The sequence below is a fragment of the Tympanuchus pallidicinctus genome, unplaced genomic scaffold (assembly GCF_026119805.1).
Source record: "Tympanuchus pallidicinctus isolate F22 unplaced genomic scaffold, pur_lepc_1.0 scaffold2, whole genome shotgun sequence".
NCBI classification, from domain to species: domain Eukaryota; kingdom Metazoa; phylum Chordata; class Aves; order Galliformes; family Phasianidae; genus Tympanuchus; species Tympanuchus pallidicinctus.
This window is the reverse complement of record NW_026294721.1, coordinates 52924648-52947684: the sequence shown is the minus strand read 5'-3', so window position 1 is coordinate 52947684 and position 23037 is coordinate 52924648. Positions and strand designations below refer to the sequence as shown.

Below are 23037 nucleotides of genomic sequence, written 5' to 3'. Positions count from 1 at the left end.
TTACAGTCAATTTTTTTTTCCCCTGTTCTCAGTCATGTACCACAGGAATCATCTTAAGATCGCTTTACATGTATATAAGGCATACCTGCTTCAGCAATAGAACGGGAGGATTTCAAACCATCGCTGATGAGCTGAGTCTGTGACAGGTAGCAAAGCTTTCGGGCCTATTGGTTCACTTATTTTGGATTTCCTGCTTGCGGTAACGTTGATCAACTATGACCTCAGGAGACCTGCTATCAACTTTATAAATTCCTAAGCAGGTCACCTAAAGAAAAATAATGCCCTCTACTTTTTTCCATGGAACCGATTTCAGAATTCACAGTTTCATTAATCCAAAATGTGCTAGAACAGACTTCTAAGATGCCAGTGGTTGATTCTGGCACTGCGAAAACTGAGCAGAGAATTTTACATGTTTATAATTCAGATTGGCAGCTTTATATCTAAATATTGACATAATCGTATTCCCTCAGAAACGCTAAGTGAACCTTGAATCCTTCAAACTGATATCTTCTCTGATCCAATTCGACGTGTTAATGACAAGCATTTAATTTTTTCCATCTTCCAATTTAATACACGGTGACAGATTCTGTACATAATTAGGAATGCTCACCTTCAGTGGATCAGCTGCTGAGTGAAGCATAAACATGGTTCTGTGCTAAATGTACAGTTTTCCACTAATCTGGTGTTTATGATTTGATTTTGTAAGCCAGGAACATGAGTTGTCGTAGCTCAGAGTAACCTTTATTTTATGGAAAAAGGGCTACATGTGGGAGTACAGAGAAGTCAGGATGCCTCCTTCTCTACATTACTAGCAATTTTTTAGATCAGTACATAACTATAACACGATTGCTGCTGCCATATCACAAAGAAAATGCAACATTTCCATTAGGACAACACTGCTCCTTTGTCATAGCTGGCTGTTATACAGAATGGAACCATAACACTGTGGAATGTGAAAGACTGCTCCTCAGGGATGTGAAATAGAAGCAGTGTTTCTATAAATATCACACGCTGTGCCCTTCAGTGTATTTCATGGAGAAATATGTTCCTCTTCAAAAAAAAAAATAAATAAATAAAAAATAAAAAATAAAAAACACCTATGCATCCTCCTCCAGATTTTTTTCCCTGAAATTTTCTTCACTTATATTGGTTTTCCTTGAAAGATCTTTAAACATCTTCCAAGTACAACTTGAATGGCACTTAACAATTATCTAGTGCAGTATGGAAGTATTTCAGTGATACATGAAGTTAAACAGCAGGAGTTACATGTATCTCTTAGTGGTTCCGTATGCCACCCCATAACCCACTTCATGTTTTAAGACACATTCTGGAAAAAAAAATGGCCTTACACACTAAATATGATTATTGTTTTACTCAACAGTTATTGGTACAGAGCTCTGGACTTTTTGATTTGGAAATTATTTTGAACGTACGGTTCTGTTCACTACTGCGGAAAACGTTTCAGGTGATGTTTGCTTTGCATGCTGCTCAGCACAGCTGGGGCTGAACACTCGGGACACTCAAGTCATTTGTTGGCTAAAAGTTCTATAATTTTATACATTAATTTACAAAGCCAAGCTTTCAGCTGTATACATCAACAAACCTTCATTTCAGATGCTACAAGACCTAAACTACAAATTAAAGATGAAGATCTTATTCATGATTTATAAACAAACCAATATTTTCAAGCGCCTTACTGCTTAAATCATCAGGCCCTCAGCTACTTTCCACTGTTTCTCAAGACAACGAAAATTAATGTGAAGTACATCGTGTAAACCAAAGACTTCAGTGCACTGTGATTAAACGCCGTGTCTGTACCGTGGGCAACAGAGTGTCTCACAGATGGTATTTTGCAGATGATTTGCAAATTTGATTCTAATCAGTTTCAGCTCCATAATTTCTCACTTAATGTTTCACATTTCTTAGGAGCTAGCAATCTCTGCCGCCTTTGGACGAGAAGAAACTCAACACAGTTAATAAAATTGACTCAGTACTGACAATTTGATGCATTTGTGCTCTCCTCACTCCCTTCCAAAAGACCACATGCTGCTTTAGGCAGATCAGGAACAAATTAAATCAAACTGGTAGCATCTTTAGGTATTTTAAATACTCTTTTTTTTTTTTTGTCCAAAAATATCTAAAATTAATGGTGTCTTTCTTCACTTTGGGGGCTTTTTTAAACAGTGTTACTGTGTCTGCTTTCACTGTGGTAAAAATTGTATCTATATAAAGGAAAACAGCATCTGCTGTAGTTGTGCCTGCTGCCTCTGGAGTCCTAATATCCAGACATGCTGTGGAATACGATGATTGGATCAAAGCATATTATTCATCCCCTACTTATCTGAAGTGGGTTCTTAAAATTACAAAAAAAAAAAAAAAAAAAAAAAAAAAAAAAAAAAAAAAAAAAAAAAGGCACAAAGCAGTAGCATACAGTGGAACTAGCAGAAAAGGATCTGTGTGTGCTGCCTGTTGTTATGCACTTTGTGCACTGCCATCGAGGTTGATATTGTCCAGAATATTGAGTATCCCAAGCACCCCAGGATGTATGAGATGCCCTTCGTCACACAGCAGCCCTTTATCGTGAGCATCATATCAACAAAGTGCTGGAAATCATACAGCTCTGTCAGGAACAAATTTCTTCTAATCAGACATGCTGTACACAAAGCCACAGCAATAATGATGGCATCAATAGTCCAAGAAGTAGATTTTGTTGAGCTATTACCTACATTGGAAGTGTTCTGATTTTTTTGAAAATAATAACTTGAAAAGCTAAGACGTCTGAGTCTACAGAGCAAAGTTTGCTCACTGAGCTAAGAGAGGTGGTACAGCTGTTCTGCTACTCACATTTCTTACATTTCTGAGTTTGCATATATTGTGCCTTAAACGTTGGCCTTGGCATCTGCTATTCCATACTAAATTTAGCCGCTGAAGATCAAGGAGGAGCAAAGATCATTTCTGTACCTCCTGTTCACACATTTTATTCTCCCTTCCTCTTTCCTCAGAGAGCTGACATAGGGATCTCTGCCTTAACCATCACCCCCGACAGAGAAAATGTGGTGGACTTCACAACACGTTATATGGACTACTCAGTGGGTGTGCTACTTCGGAAGGCAGAGAAGACAATGGACATGTTTGCCTGCTTGGCGCCATTTGACCTCTCCCTGTGGGCATGCATAGCTGGTACCGTGCTGCTAGTAGGACTGTTGGTCTACCTCTTGAATTGGCTCAACCCTCCTCGCCTTCAGATGGGATCTATGACCTCCACAACGCTCTACAACTCCATGTGGTTCGTGTACGGATCTTTTGTGCAACAAGGTAAGAGACAGAGGGAACCTGAGATGACAGTTGTGTGTCTCCTATTGCCATCCTCTGTGAGGGACTGGGAGCACGTCTGAGCCATGTGCTGCAAGTTTTCTAAAGCGTGCGGCAGCCTGGGTTGTGAACTATGAGAAGTTTTTTGAGCACTACATGCTAGCTTATTTTTTATTTGTAGTGCTTGGAAAGGATATTTCTCATCACCTTCTCAAAAATTATTCATCCTTAGTGTAAGTGCTATGTTCCAAAGAAGTCTGAAAATGTCAGGGTTCAGCTTTTGAACAAACTTTAGACTGGTCACCAGCGCCAAATGACCTTACCATGTCTCATACTCTTTCCTCCTTTTCCCACTTTACCTCAGTTTTCCTCATATAGCTCTTAGACACAGCCAAGTTACTCTGGCGTTCCTGGATTCTCTCTTCCTTCCCTGCAGCAGCGTGGCCCAGTCTGGTTTATATTACCAAGTCTTTCACGGTCCATCTCTTCTGCAGATATTTAATTGTTTATCCCAAAGGCATCAAGGATGGCTTGGCTTGGTATATGCTTCTTAAAATTCTTATCTACAAATCGGAGTTCTAATGCAAAATAGAATAAGAAAACACAGCTTCACATAAGATGGCTTAGGTGATAACTCCTGACAACTGACAAAATAAAACAATTATCTTCTGGTATTTATGCACATACTTATCTGTTGTCCGTACTAGCACCGCAGATACATCTCCTTGTAATTCTATGGGGCATTTAATCTGCAGAGAATCATAGCCACTACTTCAAAACTCACAGATATCAGATGGAACACAATAGGTAAAAGTATTTATTCAATAACGTAATTAGAAATTACCTTATTACCTACTAAAAAAAATCGAATGAAATTTGTGACAATTGAAGATGTACATGAATGTTGTCTAAACTTCTAAAAGGAGGAAAACAACAACTGATACCATCACCTAGAAAAGGATAAAAGCTGCATTTGTGACTGTCCGCAAGAGGTATGTTTTTAAATTCATCAACCTAGAGAGAGTAGTTTTGACATTACCATTTGCATTTAGCAGTGATGGCCAACTGAGCAAAGCTGCAGAAGTTGTTTCATGTGTCTCTGGTGTATTTTTTTTTAATAATAATTTTTATTAAAAACAAACAAACAAACAACAACAAAAACAGACTTCAGAGCCAGTTTAGTGCTATAATAATTTTTTCAATGTATGTGGGTGGATTTTAAAGTTTTCTTTCTGTCCAAAATATTCCCAGTGTAGCTGTTTAGGGAATCCAACTGTGAGAGAGCAGTTGGTCTGTTAAAGAACTAGACTCATTGCATCTGTCTGCCTTTTGGGTTAAAACCTGTGAATTAGTTTCTTTACTGTGTGAATATGAGGTGATTTTATATAGCTTTATTGCTTGGCGTTCGCCTTAGCACTTCCACTGTACTCCCAACATCATCGGTCTCTAAAAGCTTTCTAGGAAACTGCCCAGCAGTGTTTTGGATGGAGGCAAAGCTAGTTTAATTGCACACTTCGATCTCATTAGTTATAATTTGAACTGTTTGCTTTAGATCTGACCAAGTCAATATGTATTGTCCAGTGCCCCAAAGTTTTCCAAGTCATAGATCTAGGGTGTTAGCTTTCAAGGCTTCGACGAATGCTCTGTTAGCATATATAGAAAAGGGCTTTCAGAACCGTCAGTAAAGTGAGTGTTTGGGGAGGGCTGAATAAACACCTCAAATAAAGCACAAAGACAAAGAGGAAGTTGGATGAAAAGAAATGAGATGAAATGACAAGAGAGAAAGAATACAACAAAAAACAAAACAAAACAAAACAAAAAAAACCACAATTTACAGTTAACATGGATTTGCTAAGGAAAAATCATACTTAGCCAATTTGATAGCCTTCTAAGCTGGAATGACCAGCTGGATAGATGAGGGGAGAACAGTGGGTGTTGTCTCCTTTGACTGCAGCAAGGCTTTCAACACTGTCTCCAGTGACATCCTCAAAAGCAAGCCCGAGAAGGGTTTACATAAGAGTGGACTGAGAAGTAGCTGCACAGGACATCTCAGAGGCTTATGAGTCAAAACACAGCCTAGTGTGAGGCCCATAGCTAGCAGGGTGCACCAGCATTCTGTACTGAGTCAGGTCTTGCTTAACATCTTCGACAGTGACCTGGATGAAGGAACAGAGCATCTCCTCAGTGAGTTTGCTGAAGATGCAAAACTGGGATGAGTGGCCAATACCCCAGAATGCAACCGGGACGAGTGGCTGATACCTGTGAGCTCTGTGCTGTCAGTCAGAAATATGTGGACAGGATGGAGAGGTGGGCAAAAAACACTTGAGATTCAACAAAGGCAAGCACAAGGCCTTGCACTTTGAGAGGAATACCGTCATGCACCAGCACAGTCTTGGGTCTGACCTGCTGGAAGGTAGCTTTGTGGAACAGGACCTACTGGTCCTTGGGGACACCCAGTTGACCATGAGCCACTGGTACACACTTGTGTCCAAGAAGGCAAATAGTATCCCAGAGAGCATCAGGAACACTGTCGCGAGGAGGTTGATGGAAGGGATCCCCTCTATTCTGCCCTGGTGAGGCCTAGCTTGCAGTGCTATGCACAGTGCTGGGCTCCCCAATATGAGAGAAACATGGAGCTGTCGGAGTGAGTCCAGCACAAAGATACTAAAATCATGAAGGGACTGGGGTATCGTTTATATGAGGAAAAGCTGAGAGAGTTAAGCCTGTTCATTCTGGAGAAGACTGAGAGGGGATCAGATCAGTGTGTCTTAAGGGAAGGTGTAAAGAGGATGGGCTAAATTCTTCTTGGTGGAGCCCAGCAACAGTGTTAGAGGCAAAGGGCACAAACTGAAACCTGGGAATTTCCATCTTAACATGAAGAAAAATTTCTTTACTGTGAGCGTGACAGAGCACTGACACAGGCTGCCCGGATAGGCTGTGGAGTCTTCTTCCCTGGAGATCTTCAAAACCCACCCGGAGCTGGTTCTGTGCAGCCCACTCTAGATGTCCCTGTTTGAGTAAGGGGATTGGATTAGGTGGTCTGAAGTCCCTTTCAACCTGAACTATTCTGGCTGTTTCTGTGTCCATGTGATTACTGAAAGCCACTGGCTTTTACTCATTAGTAAATCGTGATTAGTAATAGCTGCTGGGACACGGAGGCCCAAAGCACTAAAACTGTTGTGAGACTTCAGAAGAAAAAAATAATAATTCGCAGAAATTAAAAGGTGTGTTGCATTTGTTTAGAGACAGATTTATTTGGAGAGATTTAGAGATCTCACCCCTCTACCAAGTACATTTCCAACACAACTCCTTGCAATCCAATAGAACAATTTAAAATGTGAGCTTTATTTCCGCTGAGTGAGGGGTCGCTATACAATACACCTCTCCTTCAAAGGAAACGCAGAAGGACAGTATTTAATTTGCTAAAGGGAAAAATGACACAAATTTAATAGCATTCATACTAAAATACAACAACCTTGCAGACCAATTTAAATATCAAGACTCAAAAGACCTCAGAAATCCATTGTGAAAGAGTAATAGATCCATTTATAATGTCAGCCTGTATTTCACTTTCAATTTGAATATAACACAAAACTATATTAGCTGATGCATTATTGTTTACCAACCCTTGTGAATACAGACAAATGAAAGTAATTTCCACTGACAGGCTGACTGGCTATTGTAGTAATTTTGCTTCTGTTTTCACTCATCAGCTCTTCATTCAGCAGAAAAATCCGCAGGTTTTATTTGTTTTGGAATAGCCAATCTGTTGCTATTAATTGTGATTGGCATACTTTAAGCGCAACAGCATGGGGCATTTCAAAATCTGTCACGTTCATTTAAGAAGTCTTTCAGCTGTAGATTCAAAACATGACAAGGTGCTCATTTCTGCCATCAAAACATACAGCCAAAAATGCTTCTATATCTTATGCTGAGAGCAATAAGGCAATATGAACTGAGGATTGCTAGCACTTTGATAGTGCCAGATTCTTTGTTTGGGGCAAGCTGGCACATTCTGGCATTGTCTGTTCTTTTTTTCCTTTAGCTAAGTGAAAGATTTGCAGGCAGGGAGCCTGGTTCCTGCTGGACCTGCTGACGGTCTAAAGAGCCTCTTGGTATATAAATCAAATTCTTTAAGGAACTGTGCAACATATTTTGATCGAATCAGAAATAGTTGTCTCTTTTTGCTTGTTCTGAAATAGTATTCTGCTGTTTTCAGTAGTAGATTTGAGAAGCTGCATCAGGCTGTATTTCGGTCAGCCTGACTGGTGCTCTGATCAAATTCCTTTAATGAGTTCTAACCTTCACAATTTTTGATATATCAGAAAAGTACTGTGACATTGCCTAGACACTTGAATCAGCACAACCAGCCTGGTAGTTTTTAGGGCAGGCGTATGGGAATTGCTGAATGACAGCCTGAACCTCTGATTGATCACCTGAGGTGAGCAATGAGTCAACCACAGGAGCACAGGTGAAGGCAATTGACCTGTGCTGCTGGAAGGGGTGGAGCCTGGCTCCACCTCGCCCAGACCCATTTAAGAGGGGAAGGGTCTCTTCTTGGCCCTCTCTTTAGAGAAAATTCTGCTGGAGTTTTACAAGTATGCCTGGGCTATGGGTAAGTATTTTTTCTGCTTCTGTGCAGTAACTATGTAGCTAAGTTCTCTGGTATACCTCATGACTGTAACATTTGTACGTTTGTTGATTGTACAGTGGGGTCTATGAGCTCCTGTTACATTCTGTAGCGAAATTTCAGTACTTTTAACTCAACTCAAATGTTGACTGTGAAACTGCAACTAGGATTCAACTAGTCTTGTTTATTACAGAGGCTTAAAGCTTAAATTTGGCCTGCAAAGCACTTTTACTGAAGGAAGTTTAGAGGATGACAGAGGACAGGTCTTGCTGGATTTACTGCCAGCTTGTGACATGCATAAAAGCAAAGCCAAATCCTCAGAGCTGAAGTTTAAATGTAGTATCTCTGTGCTTGCTTCCTTGAGAGCTCAGACATCACTGGTTCTTATACCGTTTAAACTTGGGTCTTGATTTTGGCTTTCAATTTTATTTTATTATTATTTTTTTTTTTCCCCTCCCATGGAGGAAAATTAGAATGATCGTGCAGTCTACGTACACTGTTGAAACTTTAGTAACATGTAGGTATATTTTCCTTCTCTTTTAATTTTATGTTCATTCACTGCAGACATTGACGCATTGGAAGTCATATGTATTTTTTTCTAATCTATTAGATGCATGTTGGTTTTGATTTCAAGGGACAGTTTTGAGAACAGAGCTGAAATGTCATTGACTAGCTCACTTCATATGAGGAAACAATGCCGAGCATTTCTTTTCTGTACTTTAGACCTTCATACAGTACACTTTTCAGTAAAAAATGATGACCAGTGCATTAGAATGCCTGGTGCAAGCTCTGAATCTCTGTAAGCAGATTTACAATATCCTGTATTGTCATTACGAAGGCAAGTGAGTTCTTAGAGGGAGCTGTGTAGTACTGTGAATGAGATTAAAAACAAATGCTTTTGACCCCACCGCTTACCCAGGTGTGAGATTCTGTAGTGCAACGTTTATTCCTGTTATGTTTGTTTATGTAGCAAATTCATGTACTGAGACTGAAGAGGACTTAGGTCACTTTGAAAAGTACTAGGCTTGCTCTGAAGGTAATGCCTCCTGTGTTATTCTGTTGGCCTGCAATGTTAGAGGTGGATGTTGGTGGTATGGCAGTAGAGGTTGAACTTTCCCACCCATATCTTGTTACGTATTGTTGCTGTGCAACAGATGGGACAGAGGGGCAATCTGACAAAATGGCATCTGACATGGAAGTGCATGTGACTCGAAGTGTGTCACTGAATTACTCTGTGCAGAAAATTTGGCACTCACTGACTTTTATCGATGCTTGCTGCACACTTATGGAGACCAAGTGAACGTGTGTGCAGTGAGGCAGTGGATGGTGTTTCAGCATTGGCAACAGTGTCAGTGGATCATCTCCATTGGTGCAGATTTTTATAAGCCAACATGTAGGCTCTTGATCATTGCTGGTCAAAATGCATAACTGGGGGAAACCAGCTGTTTTGTAGCTGAGAATTTGCTGTATCAGTGGTCTTTGTAGCTGTTACAATTTCCACAGTAATAAGTAGGTGGGGTTACTTTCATAGCAAGCTACATAGTTTCCTGGTTTTCCAATCTGTTCTCTTCCACTTCACAATGGCCATTGTGAAAGTGTGTGTGTATGTACATATATATATATAACTTTTTTCATAACTGGCTTTTCCAGTTGGGTAGGAAATGATTCCAGAGTTCACCTTCCAGTTCATTGCCAGCTCCTTCTGTATTTCCCCTTGGTTTCCCACTCCATCCTTTACAGATCTTGCCATTTGCCACCCTCATGCAGCAGCTGGAGCCCATCATTGCAGCTTTCCTCTTGTATGTCAGTCAGGACCTCGCTAGCTCTTTTGCTCCTGCTCCTCCCTACTGACTCTGCTTCTTTTGGCCCTCTATTATTATGCATGCTGATTAAGAAGGTGCCTCTCCTGTGAGAAGAGGATGAAAGAGATGAGGCTGCTCAATCTGAAGAGGAGGAGGCTTGGAGATGGGTCTCATCAATGTCTATAAATATCTAAAAGGAGTGTGCAAAGAGGATAAAGCCAGACTCTTCTCAGTGGTGCCCTACCCCAGGGCAAGAGTCAGTGGGAACAAATGGATGTAAAGAAAGGTCTGTGTGGACAAAGCCAGTTTTTTCTGCTGATAACTGTACACTGAAACACCTGTGGAGATTATCTCCCATCAGTTATTTCCCACATAATCCAGTTTGAGTAATGTGTCATAATCCAGTATGATATAGACTTTGCTTAGTTTTTCTGACACTTTATTTAACTGCATTTTTCTTTCTCTTCAGTCCTGGCTACTCCCTCAAATTTTGTGCTCAGTCAAACATGCAAATGTGGAAAACCTAATGTGTGACCAGAGATCAGAAAACTGATCCCAAAGCAGTTTAGTTTACTGAATGCTAACTTCAAGTGACTTTGTTAAAAACTTCATGGAGATCAAGTGAATCAAAGGCTTCATGTTAGAATGTTTATGTATACTTGCTGAGGACCTACTTTAATCTCCTGAAGGTTTTCTATTTGCTTCTTATTTCTTTGAGTTCTTGTTATGAAATATTCCAGAGAGAGCACTCTACTATTGCTACTACTGGAACAAAGAAGTCCAGTGCTTTAGGAAACAGAAATAAAGGATTTAAGACCCAACCCTATTTGTACAATAGATTGTTTTCGGACAAGTGAAATGCTGTGATTTATAGCAAGAATTTACACAGGAATGTTCTGGAAGGCTTCTTTTCAAAAGCTGCCTCTCTGGTTTGGTTTCAGAATACACCAAGAAGTTTACTTAATAGAATTGCATTAATATAGACAAAATAATGAATTTGTACTGAAAATTAAAATATTTTGTCTTAACATGAAACACACAACAGAAAGCCTTCTTTCTTCTGTACCTCTTACCATGCGTTGTTGATTTCACTTTGATTTTTTTCTTCAAGAGGAGGTATTTCTGAATTTAACTGGAAGGATTTCAGGTTATTCAGCTCAAGATGCAGAGCTGTTTCACATGAAAACATGCGTATGAAAGAGAAAAGGCAGAGGTCCTGTTTGTTTCCTTTTTTTTTTTTTTTTTTTTTTTGTGAGTAGTTTGGGTTTTGTTTTTTTGCTGTAAGAGGAAACATCTTTAAAGTGCTGAATCATTTGAGATTTTGCAGTGATTCCAGCAAATCCAATATTCATTACTGTTTTGTAACTAGGGTTTGACCACATGTGCTTAAAGTACTACTCCCAATAGTACTCTTCTGTTCAGAGATATTAATGTTCTCCCATAAGCTAGCAAGGTTTTGAATAAACGGTGGGAAAACATCTCTGAAGGGTCGTCTTTATCCCCTTACATTTTGATTAGTTTAAAATTCTGATCACGAATACTAGGGATTTTGATTGGTCATCAGCAGTGTCAGTAATGGTCAATTACATTCTTAATGTTTGTCTTGTTTAAATTATATTTCATAAAAGCAGTAAGATGGACATGAAGCCTTGGCTCTTCTAAGTCATTATTACAGTTTGTGGATGTTTAAAACTGCTTGGGCTTCTCAGTCCTGTTCCTTGTATTACCACCCAAGGCATGATATACACCTCCTGAAATGTGCTGCTGTTGCTTAATAAACTACTCTGTCTTATCTTACTCTTGGCACATCCCTATCAGCAGGAAACCATTATCCTGTAACAACATACATTCTTGGTGACATTTCCTCTTAATTAACTGTACACCAGCCTCTTTATTTACTATGCAGAGAAAACGTCTAAAAGCCTTTTGAAAAAATGTGCTCTCTTTCTATTATGTCTTCATATGTGATATTTAGTGGTGAAAAATCATTTTCAAGAAAGATCAAGCATATGAGCTTTAGGACTAACACTTAACGCCCATTTTAGTCTCTGCTTCTGAGCTTCTGGCTAACCACAGAAGCTTCATTTAGTGTCGTGTGCCTCACTTCTCACTTGCAAAATAGAGGTGTTACCTACCATCCTTTGTAAAAACATGCTTTATGTCTTCTGATAGGAAGCAGAACTTAAAAGCCTGTCTCTTTAATATTGATTATAATTGCTGTTCAGACTTCTGCCAGGTCTTAACATATTCCAGTAACAAACAGAATAGGTTGGCTGAGCCTAAAATGCACTTAATAACTGAGTACTAAGCTGGGAAAGTGAGAGGCAAACTTCTTCAGGAAAGAGCACCTTCCATGTTTTTCTAGCACATACTCCAGCAGTATTCTTATTCTACTTTAAAATGTGAAATTTCCAAATTCATATTTTATTATACTAAATCTAGGCATATGTGTTACTTTGTGTATGTACTTTCATGAGGCTATCTCTTTAAAACAGGTACTGCAGCCTTGTAGTACTTGTACTCCCTTTTCATGACTCAGTTTTTGGCCAGCTCCGTTGACAGTATCAAAAACTATATTTTGGCAGTTTTGTTATATGTGTCAAATGTGTTCGGAAACTACAAGCAATCAATGAAACTGACAAAATATACCAAAAATTGTCGTATATACAGTATACATTTGCAAACATAGTCTGTGGCTGAATGTTCATGCCATTTTCAGAGGCATGTTTGATTGTCTGTTTTTGGAAATGTAATTCCAAGGAATAACCACACATCAAGAAAAATCCTCAGCAGTATGGACATTTGTTTGCAGCAGTGCAATAACGCTAGCATTAAACTGCTAGGAGATATGCTTGGATTTTTTCCATAAATTGAAGTTAAGACTCAAGCAGACCTCAGAGGTGTCTAAAATAATGGATAGCTATATCTTGTGTGCATCTGCTTTCTTGAGTAATAGCACTCAGTACGTGAAGCGATATATTTAGAGGTGTTGTGTCCAAAGCACTTCCCAAAAGAGTAAACAGCTCTGTGGAAGCCCAGAAAACACCCTCCTTCCCACATGACTTGTTCCACGCCTGATGCCAAGGCTGTGATGAAGGAATGTCTGTGTGACTAGGGTATAAATGTTGATCAAACCAAATGAGTCAAAAGGAATACTGGAATTGGATGTCTTCATCTTCCATTCCTTCAGAATTACATTCACTCAGAATAATTTATTTAATTATTTCTAATGTGATAACATTCTCTATATTAATAAAGAATGGGTAAGTTAGATCCAGATTAAGTAATCCGTTTTGACTTTTTGGATTTCATCTGTGTATATTATGTATTTAAAGAAGGAAATGACAGAGTTTAGCCAGGAACTAAATCATTCTTGCCTTAAACAGGAACATAACCTATGCTGTCATATGCGAAGTTGTTTAGAAGCTGAAGAAGCAAGCCTTACTTGTCCTGATAATCAATTTTCCTGCCCAGAAGCTTGCATTTCAACTGACAACATAGGATGTTCAAGGTAGGGAGGAAGTAGGATATGAGTTATGGCTTTATTAAAAATGCTCCCTTCTGCTTGGATGAGAGCAATTTCATCTACAGACTGATGAAACTTTTTCAGTGGGGATTATCTGATGCACCAAATGAACATGAGCTTAGAGGAGAACCTGTGGTAGTTTTACATTTATTTTTCTGGTCAGTGGGGAGCCCCTCCTCTGCAACAGCTGTGCCACAGCTTTATCTGCCCACAAGGCTCTTCTTCATAGCACCAGTTGGGGGGTGATGTGCCAGGAAAATTGTCTGCAACATGTGAAAGCAAGAATAGCAGAAAGCTTTTGTAGGTCCTAGCGAAAGCGTCTCCCTTCTTCAAATGTTGAGAACTTTTTCCTCAAATCTCTTCTACTACTAAAACATGTAGAAAATGAGTTTATTATTTGATTTTTTATTATTAAAAATGTGTTTATTATGTTAATACTTAAATATTTTATTAATATTTTTATTTAAAATTAATATTGAAAAGAAACAAATAATTATATATGGTGAACCTTTCAAATTTTCATTTTGTCATCTTTCCAGAATGTAACTACATTGTTTTTGCTATGGCAGCACCCTCAATTGGGAGCCAGCTGCTGCCTCATTCTTATTATTCCACCCTCAGCGGGGGAGGAGAGATTGCAAAATGGGACATCATCTTTCCAGTGCTTTTGCAGTTAGCGAGAGATGGTATTGGGTAAAAAATGTGCAATACCTCATCTACCAGACAAAAACTGAGATAAAGTGTAGTTCTGACTGAAGAGTTTACTTCCCCCACAGTGGGACAGATAACAGTAAATGGGAAAGAAAGAAAATCTTCTGCAAGGAAGCTGTTACAATCAAGTGCAGTCAAGCGAGAATGTTAGTTGTGCATGCCTAGACATAGTTGCTAGTAGCACATTTTTAGGTATAAGCACGTATTTCATTCTTACAATAGTTTCTTGTGTTTCTCTGTCCCCAAAGCAGAAAACATTTGCTGTCTGGTGAAGACATCCTTGCAATCGTTTGTCACATCTGTGTGAATCATTGTCTTAAGCAAGACACTAGATCATTTGGAAAAAAATATATATATTATTCAACTTGCAAACATGAGCATTTGTATAAGTGGTTTTAATCAATAAAAGGCATTATAGCATTATTCTTAGCAAAACTTAAAAGGATGAGGGTTTTTTCTGTCCTTGGTTTGCCTTGAAGTTCTGGATTATTACTGTACGTCAACTTGATCTTTAGAGATTGCTTTGATAACAACGTTACAGGATGTGCTTGAGGTGGAATTTTAGGCTACACTTCAAAAATGTCTTATTTAGAAACATAATTAGACCTTCTATATTAGTTGTGGTTAAATTTTGTACGGTTAGAACTTCAGTGCAGAGAAGCGCTTTGAAAATTAAAAGCTAACTAGAATCAGTGGCACAAAAGCTGAACTAACATATGCAATTCTCCTTGCCTGTGTAGGAAACTGACACCACTGTCAGCCACACACCTCTCTGTTATGATGAATGCTTAGACATCTTGCAACAGCAGGCTTATATAGCATTGAAAACCCGAACAAAAAATATCTTTCAGTACCTATCTTTTTCATAGAGGGTTGGTATTTTTATTTAAAGAAAGAAAATATGAAAAATAAACATGCAGCTGTGCAGTAAAAAAAGGCAATGACAGTGCCTTCTACTGGGATAAAAATGCTATGGAACAATGGAAGATGACAAAGAAGAGTAGTTAGCTCATCCCTTCTGATGACCAGTGATGGCTCAAGAGAAGCATGATCTCTATTGGGAGAGATGCTGCTCTTCCAGCTGCTAACCTTGAAAGGATGATGAGGAGAGGCGGACTTAAGATTCCACCCCTTGCAGTCACACAGTTGCGTTGCTTGTGTCTGAGCTCCCTGGGTTAGGTGCGCATTCTCACCTGGTGAGTTGAGTAACTGTTTGTTCAGGCCGTTACATGGCAATTACTCTGCACGCAGGCTTTACTGGAACTATTATTTGTCCTTATGCTCTCCCTGAGTCATATTTTGTTTCATTTGTAGTTGTTTGGTTTCAGCCGAAAGGGACTCCATCTCCCTCATGTTCATAATGTCGTCCCTGACAGGCGCTTAGATAAAGCAGCACTTTAATACCTCATTAATGGCATTGTTCAATTTGATGTTGATTGTATGTGCAGATGGCCTGTTTTCAGTCCATTGTGCACAATCCCTTTTGCCATCCTGGGAGGTACTTCAGATAGTATTGTCAGCAGTTTAAGGAAAGGCTGCTGCTATGTAGACTGCATGTGATACTTTGCTTCTTAGCCACTTATGGATATGTACAGGAGATGTTAATTGTGGTTCTTTGAGTCTTTAGATCATTGGTATTAAGACATTAGCAACAGAAGGCGTGGTGTTCAGCATCTCTTTAAATCCAATCAGAAGTTGGTCAACCTGTAAGGTTGTTTATTAAGATCAGGTACAACTATTCTCTGACACAATAGCTAGGTATATGTCATGTTGATGCATTCACAGTGGCTGCAAATAGTGACTTTGCAGAGGCATGTGATCATTTGCAATCTAAAAAGCACACACTGCAGCCCTGCGAAAGAGGATCCCCAGAATCTCCTCGCATTGTTTCATACATATGCACTGAGCTCCAGTCAATTTTGGTTACCGTATGTTTCTCTCTTCATGATTAAATAATGTGAAATTATTGTTCTGTGTTAAGTGGCAACAGAAGATTGGTCAGAGCTCCTCCTGAGTAAACAACTGTTGATAAAGTTGCTTGGCCTGTTGCGCATTTATTTGTGATGATATAATTCAATGGTGCTAAATTTGGTAACCCCAAAATTAAATGTGAAGCCTTATTAAGTTTTTTGATGAAACTGTGTATTTCAGCAGCATTAATACATGAGGTTTCGGCCAACCTATTCATTAGAGACATGCAGCAAGCTTTGCAGTTGAAATTTGGTCATACTTAGAGCAGTCATAAGATTTACATTCAAATATCAATCCTTGCATGGTATTTCATCGTCTGAATATATGTAGTGTTAGTAGTGCTTCATCTAAGAGCTTCCAGTAACTGCAGTAAATATTAGGAGACACCTCAATTTTCAAATTTAAGCCACAGTCATTCCTCTTCTTGTGTAATGACAGCAAAATAGAAAAATGAAATATATTTTTATGATACATTTCCCCTACTTCGTCACATAATTATTTCACCACATGTAGGAGCAATGTAAAGTCTATCTGTCCTTTGTCTCTGTGTAATTACGTAGCACAAGTCACTGCAGTGTATTGCCATTAAATTAATAGAAACTTTTAAATCTATGATGCACTATGATTTGCAGTGGAAAATATCTCATTCTGAAAATTCTGCAGGAAGATTGAATTTGATCACTGTGAAGTTGCTAGTATCTGAACAAAAATACTTTGTTGTTGTTGCTCTGTACTTAAGTCTTTAAAGGGAACTAATTAGAAGTTCAATACAACGTAACAGAAATGCAAATGTGACAGATGCATGTGGCTAAAACATCACTGATACCAGAAGAAGCTAGCCCACAGCCGTTCCTTACATGATGATGTGCTTCCCTTCCCAACTTTTGCCTGATTCTCACAGTTTCAGCAAGAAGGGTGGATGGAAATGATTTATTGTCAGAAAGGGAATTATAAATATAGTATAACTAATATGTTATGCTAAGATCATTTTAATCAGGTAATTATTAAAAGACTGTTTGGCCTTTAAGGACACTGATTTAATGGGAATTAATTTAATGATTGAGTACTGTTTGTGTAACATTATCATTGCTAGTGATGCGGAAAATTGGAATCTCAGCTCAGCAGAAAAGAGGTTACATTTTTCATTATCACAGTAGATCCCTTTCTTCTAGAATGCAGTTACTAGACCTTTTTTTAATACTTTCAGTATATATTCAAATAGTTGGGCTTTATCTGATTATTCCTGACTTGAAAAAGTGAAAATGTTCATTGTTGTACTGTTCTCACTTTTAATCAGAAACTTGAATTTCTGTTTAATATAGCCTTAAACAAAATATACTGAATTGTGATATTGATTTCCTATTGCTTCTCCTATGAAAGAATTTCTCAATTGTCATTTTCTACTTTCTTCACTGCATATCTGATCATTGCATTTGGGATGAGCAGGACTTTTGTTTCAGCTATACAGAAGCAGCAGTGTTAGAAGTAGAAGAGGACAGAGCACGTTTCTGTCTATATTTGAAGTTGAATCATGCAGGCTCAGGTCACACCCTAGGAGTGATTTAAAAGTGACTTTTACACATTCCTTCTCTAAATGGTGAGTGCTGTAGGGAGGCTATGTTCAGTAACTGATGATTAGGACTCTGCTAAAGCTGACAGATATAGGTACAGCTCCCATTTATCTAAAGGGATGTTGTACCTGGTTACCCTCCTTCATTTGTCCTTAGTTGTGCTATTGTCACAAATTATTTCTCAGCTATATACTGCCATTAACAACTGCAGTGCAGAAATAAAGATCTAGAAAGCAAAAGAGGGAGAACAAATGCGATTGGAGGCATGTAGTAAATAGCTGTGTCTGATAGACTTGTGCAGATTGATTTTCAAAGAAACTTTTAAGGATGACTATGACAGTTGTTGAGGAATCTTGGTGCTTTTGCAAGGAAGATGGGTGGCCAAACTATTATCCCTCTGTCACTTGAGTGAAGCCCTGCAGTAGGGACAGCAAGCTGGGCAAGTCTGATATTTGAAGACAGATAAATAACTTGACAACAAAAGCAAAAGAGACTCGAATTCCTAACTACTTTTTATTTCACTCCCCCTGTGGTAAGGCAACACTATGGTAAGCTGAAATGCTTTGCCGTGGTTAACATCAGTCTTTTCCTGGGTAGCAGAACATTTTCTAGCTTCAGGTAGAAGACTATCAAAGAACATAGCTGAGAATCCTGTGTTTCAAATGAATTAGTTTGTGAGTAGTCATTTGGACAATCTTTGAATGTTTCTCTTTTTATGTCAAAGCTTTCTGAACAGATTTATCAGTTACATCAGGCTGTGACTTGACGAGCGGCTGTGCCACTGATGCTTGGTTAGCCCCAGCATTTGAAATCTCAGCATGGATAATCTTTTCCTATTAATGAGGAAACAGAGCTGAGCAATGAGCCTTAATATGTAAGTCAAATGCCAAAGGCACATCTGAATAGATGCACAGTGGTAGCTAATCGAGGATTTTCACAGGGCAAGTTTTTTTTCTCACAGAAGTCTAAACACAATGATTTGATCAGGGATACAAAACTGATAGCTATAGATATAGCAAGTCGAGTTCTTATTCTTGCCAGAGATCAAAAGGGCTTTTTCTACATGAATTTCCTAGCCGTGATAGTGAGGGAAATATAGTTTGGATGGAAAAGAAAAGCTTCTAAAGACATTGGAGAAATTGAGTTCATTTTCAAGAATATAATAAACATCACCATTCCTCATTAGGGAAAGAAGAAAAGTCTTGGTCAGAGATTCTTTTACAATAGAGAGAAGTACTGAGACTATGCAAACATCAGGGGCAGAGGTAAAGAGCAATTGACTATAACCACAATATATAGGCAGTCTTCCACTTTCTGAAGAGAGTACCAGAACCTGAATATAACAAAAAAATTCAGTTTTATGTACCCAGCACAGAAATTTTCCCTGGGAAAAAATATTTTTGTAGATCCTTCTGATGAAAATAAAAATAAAAATGTATAGTGCAAGCTGGAGCTTAAGCTCTGTACAGGCACACATGCAGAAAAATACTGTGCAAAGCCCAACATTCATACGCTATAGACAGATCATTCTTATACAGAAAGTGGACAGTAGGATGAACTGCTATCTTCTTGAGCAAAGATACAAAATATAATTTAGAAATTATTACTGGCCAGCAGTAACCTAGCGTGACAAGTAGGTGATAACATTCTGACTGGAGCTGGTTCTTGCCCAGCCTCCTTTGTATGAGGGCAGTGGGAGCTTAGACCTACCTATACAGAGTCATGCATATACCACAAGGTGAGCAGGCTTCTGGAGTTGTTGGCAAGAGTTTGTATGTATGTATAAGATGCAGCTTCTCAAACTACTTTTCAAATTACCAATGAGTTGGAAGGATTTGAAGTAAGCCCAGAGGAGAAGAATGGTTGTCTCAGATGTTCTCCCTGTCATATAAGGGGGAGGAATAAATGAGATCTTTCTTTTGTGGATCATTGCTTCCCTTCTGGGAGGGCAGTGAGGGCAGTGCTTTCCACCCAGCTGAAAGGAAACAATCTTCCAGGTGAGCGACTGTAATGAGATTAGTCAGGGGATCGTTACACTAACAGTAATAAATGGAAGAGGGTAAGTGACTGTTTAGTTCAGAATTAAGACATTAAGGGGAAAAAAAAAATGATCTGGGCACTAAATGACAAAGTGAACAGGTTACTTCATTGCCTATAGACCAGCACCAGAATTCTGAGTGGTAAACAAGAACTGTAGATTTAACTCACAAATATAAATTTGTTCTTTATGATGATCCTCAAATCTGACAGGAAGATTCATGTGGTTGGAGTGCGAACACGTACTGAAAGATAGATGGGCAAGGTGGGCAAAAGGGGAAGAAGGATAGGAAGAAGGTGCTATATCAAAATTGAACTAGGTATTTTGGAGGATTTCAGAACTTGAAAGGAATTGATTTCTTGTGGGAAAACACGCTAATGACAGGAACACAGATAATTGTCTCCTCTATTGCGTATCTGTAATGTATAAGGGAAAATGTGAGATAAAATAGAAGAATTCGATCTAAATGATTTATGTTTTAAGTCTTGCTCTGCCCATGCTGAAATATCGTGAATGCACCTAAATAAGAGATGGGGGGGAAAAAAAGGTATATTGGTTGCAACAAAACTACAATTTTCAGGGAGTAAGTGTACACAACTGAGAAGAATAGGAAGTAGAATTTTAAAGTTCTCTTAGGAGCTAAAGAAACCTTATTGTTGATGGTACATTATGAGGTGAAATCAGTGCTGTTCAAAGTAGTTATACAAAAGAGACAATGAACATTTTTATTGTGTATTTTGAGAAAAGCGAGTGTTGGATTTGTATCAGATGATATTTAAATGTTCCATGTTTAGAGCAACTTGGAAAGATGTTAAATGGCAGGTACTAACACCAGCATTTTTAAATCAGTAAATCTGGACTCCCAGATGTTTTAAAACATCTGGCAAAGGTATACCTCTGTACCACTTTTTGCTGATTTGAGTCCCAGAAGGTTGGGCAATTTTTAGAGAAAAAACAAACAAACACAGAACCTTCAATTCAAGTCTCTCCCATCTTAATATATAGATAAAACAGTGTGAAAGTCTTCAAAAATACAGACAAATTTCACAATTTCAAAATATAGCACTATAAAAGGCAGTGTATTGCTTTACATACATGTGTATGTGTTTATATGTATGCCTAAAACTTTCCTTATCCTCAAAGTTGTCGAGAGAAGGAGGGGGAAAGAAAAAGCCCAAGTACGTCTGTGGCATATGGAAAAAATGTGTTGCTGGGAGCTACACCATATCCACACACAGAGCAGACATTCAAGAGAGAAATTATTGCTGGAATCTGATAACAGAAGACTCTCAAGGAGACTTTTGGTATTGAGAAGGGTAGGATATCCTTGCCCCTTAAGTGGTGTTTGGTGATATATAAAAGACTTGTGTTCAGCAAATTGTAATGCTGTTCAAGTAGGCATATGAAAATGACTCTATTAGCTTGTATACTGGGAAGATGAATGCACAGATATCAAAAAAGTCTCTATTTCTAATTTGAAGATTGTTATGAAATGTGTAATGGCTCCACTAAATTATTTTAGTGCTAGACTGGAGTAAATACCAGCTATTCTAGTGATCTCAAAATTATTTTAATGTTTCATGTGTTTTAAATATTGAAATGAGTTTCACATTTATTTCTAGAAAACTTATATATGAGGATGTATGGTAACTGTTGAGTCATGCCTCAACTACTGATTGAACACCTGGGGAAAGAACTGGGTCAGCCCTGGGAGCCCAGGTGAAGGCAGTTCACCTGTGTGACTGGAACTGGTGGAGCCAGGCTCCACCTCTCCTAGACCCTGTTTAAGGACTGGCTGCCAGTGGGAAAGGTTCTCTGGTTGAAGGTCTCTCTCTTGTGGAGTCTTTCCTGTGAACCTTGTTCTTTAGAGATGGGTGAGCACCTTTGTTTTTCCTTTGTCATGCCATCTGTATACTATTTGCATTGGTTCCTTTGCTGTTACACTCCTGTATCACCTTTCCACTGTGTTAATCTATCCAATTGTAACAGAGGATATCTTAACAGTGAAAATCCCCAAGTCTTTTGTATTTGATAGAAGCTTCTATAATCACTGTAGAGTTTTGAATTTTTGTTGTTGTTGTGTAAGTAGTGGAGTTATCTTGTTTGCTTATTTCATTGAAAAGGCTATCACCCTACAAACCCTACTGTTTCCAACTGAGGCCCATTGCTTTCTGTTTAGGGAGTAAAGTCTGAGGGTTTGTTTCAGGTATGAAACAAAATATCTGGTATGTCTTTTCATTAAAACAATAACAATAATAAAACATCGTTTGGTGAAAACAAGGCATTAGGAAAGAAGTAAAAAGTTATATGGTGAATAAAAAAGCAAGAGCTGGCTCTTGAACCTGTCTAGGTTGTAAAATCTGGCTACCACGCTGCCTCATGCTTATTCCTTTCCCTGCTTGCAATGCCATGCAATCTGCTAATATTTGCAAGGCTAGGGATTGCAGCTACTGATTTACAGGCTTGCTTGAAAGGCATTACCGATTCAAGGAGTTGCATTCTCCAACTGAAGAATATATATGATGTCTGCTGTGGTCAATGGATATTACCTTCAGCACACAATGTAAAATTACAAACTCAGGTTATGACATGCCAGCTTATATCTCATGGAAATGAATGCACTCTGCACAATTCAAGGAAGAATAGAAAAATATGGGTGAAGAATGAAAAGACAGGAAGAAAAAATGTGCAATGAGGGATTTTTTGAACAACCACCAAGCTGCATTTTTTTCATGGCCGGTAGAAATGGATGCAGGCTTCATTGACTGCAAGGAGTTTATTACTTTTTGCTGTCCCAATTGAATTGAACATTTTCAATTGAAGACAGGAAAGATTTTACATTATCAAGAAAGTGTCCAACAGAACAATAGGGATAGCTAATGCCTCAAAAGATGATGCCTTTGAAGAGCTGTGCTTTGCAGAGCTTTTTAAAGTATAACAGAGCTTAGACAATCTTTTAAGTTTTATTTCGTGTCAAAAAAACAGCAAAAAAAAATACAAAATGCCTGTATCTTTGTTAATAAAAACTATTCCCTTACACACACTCCCTGTTAAATGCCCCTTTCATGAAGTAAGCCTGAGATATACATTGATCTGAACTGTTTGCTGCAGAACTCCACACTTTATATTTGTGCAAATGGAAATTGCAGATGCACAGCGTAATTGATGTGACTGTTCTAACAAGCTAAAGGCTAAGCTGCAGCCAATTCCCGGTCCTTTGTGCTTTTTTCTGAAGGCTGATAATTCACCCAGTGTGGGCAGGATTTTTGCAAGTAAAAGCAGAGCCAAAATCTGTCCCCAAATAACCTGCCCTATTATTTCTTCACCTCTCTGTTTTAAGCACAATTAAAATCCCTGCTTTCTAGTTCAGTAGTATTAGAGTTTCTCAGCAAAACAGTCTCAATTATCATCTTTTTCACAGTTCCTGAAATTGAAACAAATCTGGCTAAGAGTCCACACAGAAATTCAGAGCACTA

The 23037-nt window shown here is 38.5% G+C and overlaps 2 protein-coding genes across 3 annotated transcripts in view; one reads left to right on the top strand and one right to left on the bottom strand.

Moving 5' to 3' along the window:
• Positions 1-23037, bottom strand: part of SEC24B (SEC24 homolog B, COPII coat complex component) — a 553630-nt gene that overhangs the window by 131006 nt on the left and 399587 nt on the right. The window lies entirely within an intron of this gene.
• The window catches only part of GRID2 (glutamate ionotropic receptor delta type subunit 2), a 679658-nt gene that overhangs the window by 552565 nt on the left and 104056 nt on the right, over positions 1-23037 (top strand). For both annotated transcript variants that reach the window (XM_052681767.1, XM_052681768.1), the window contains exon 11: positions 3003-3315. In XM_052681767.1, coding sequence (XP_052537727.1) covers positions 3003-3315 — 313 coding nt within the window. The remainder of the gene's footprint in view (positions 1-3002; positions 3316-23037) is intronic.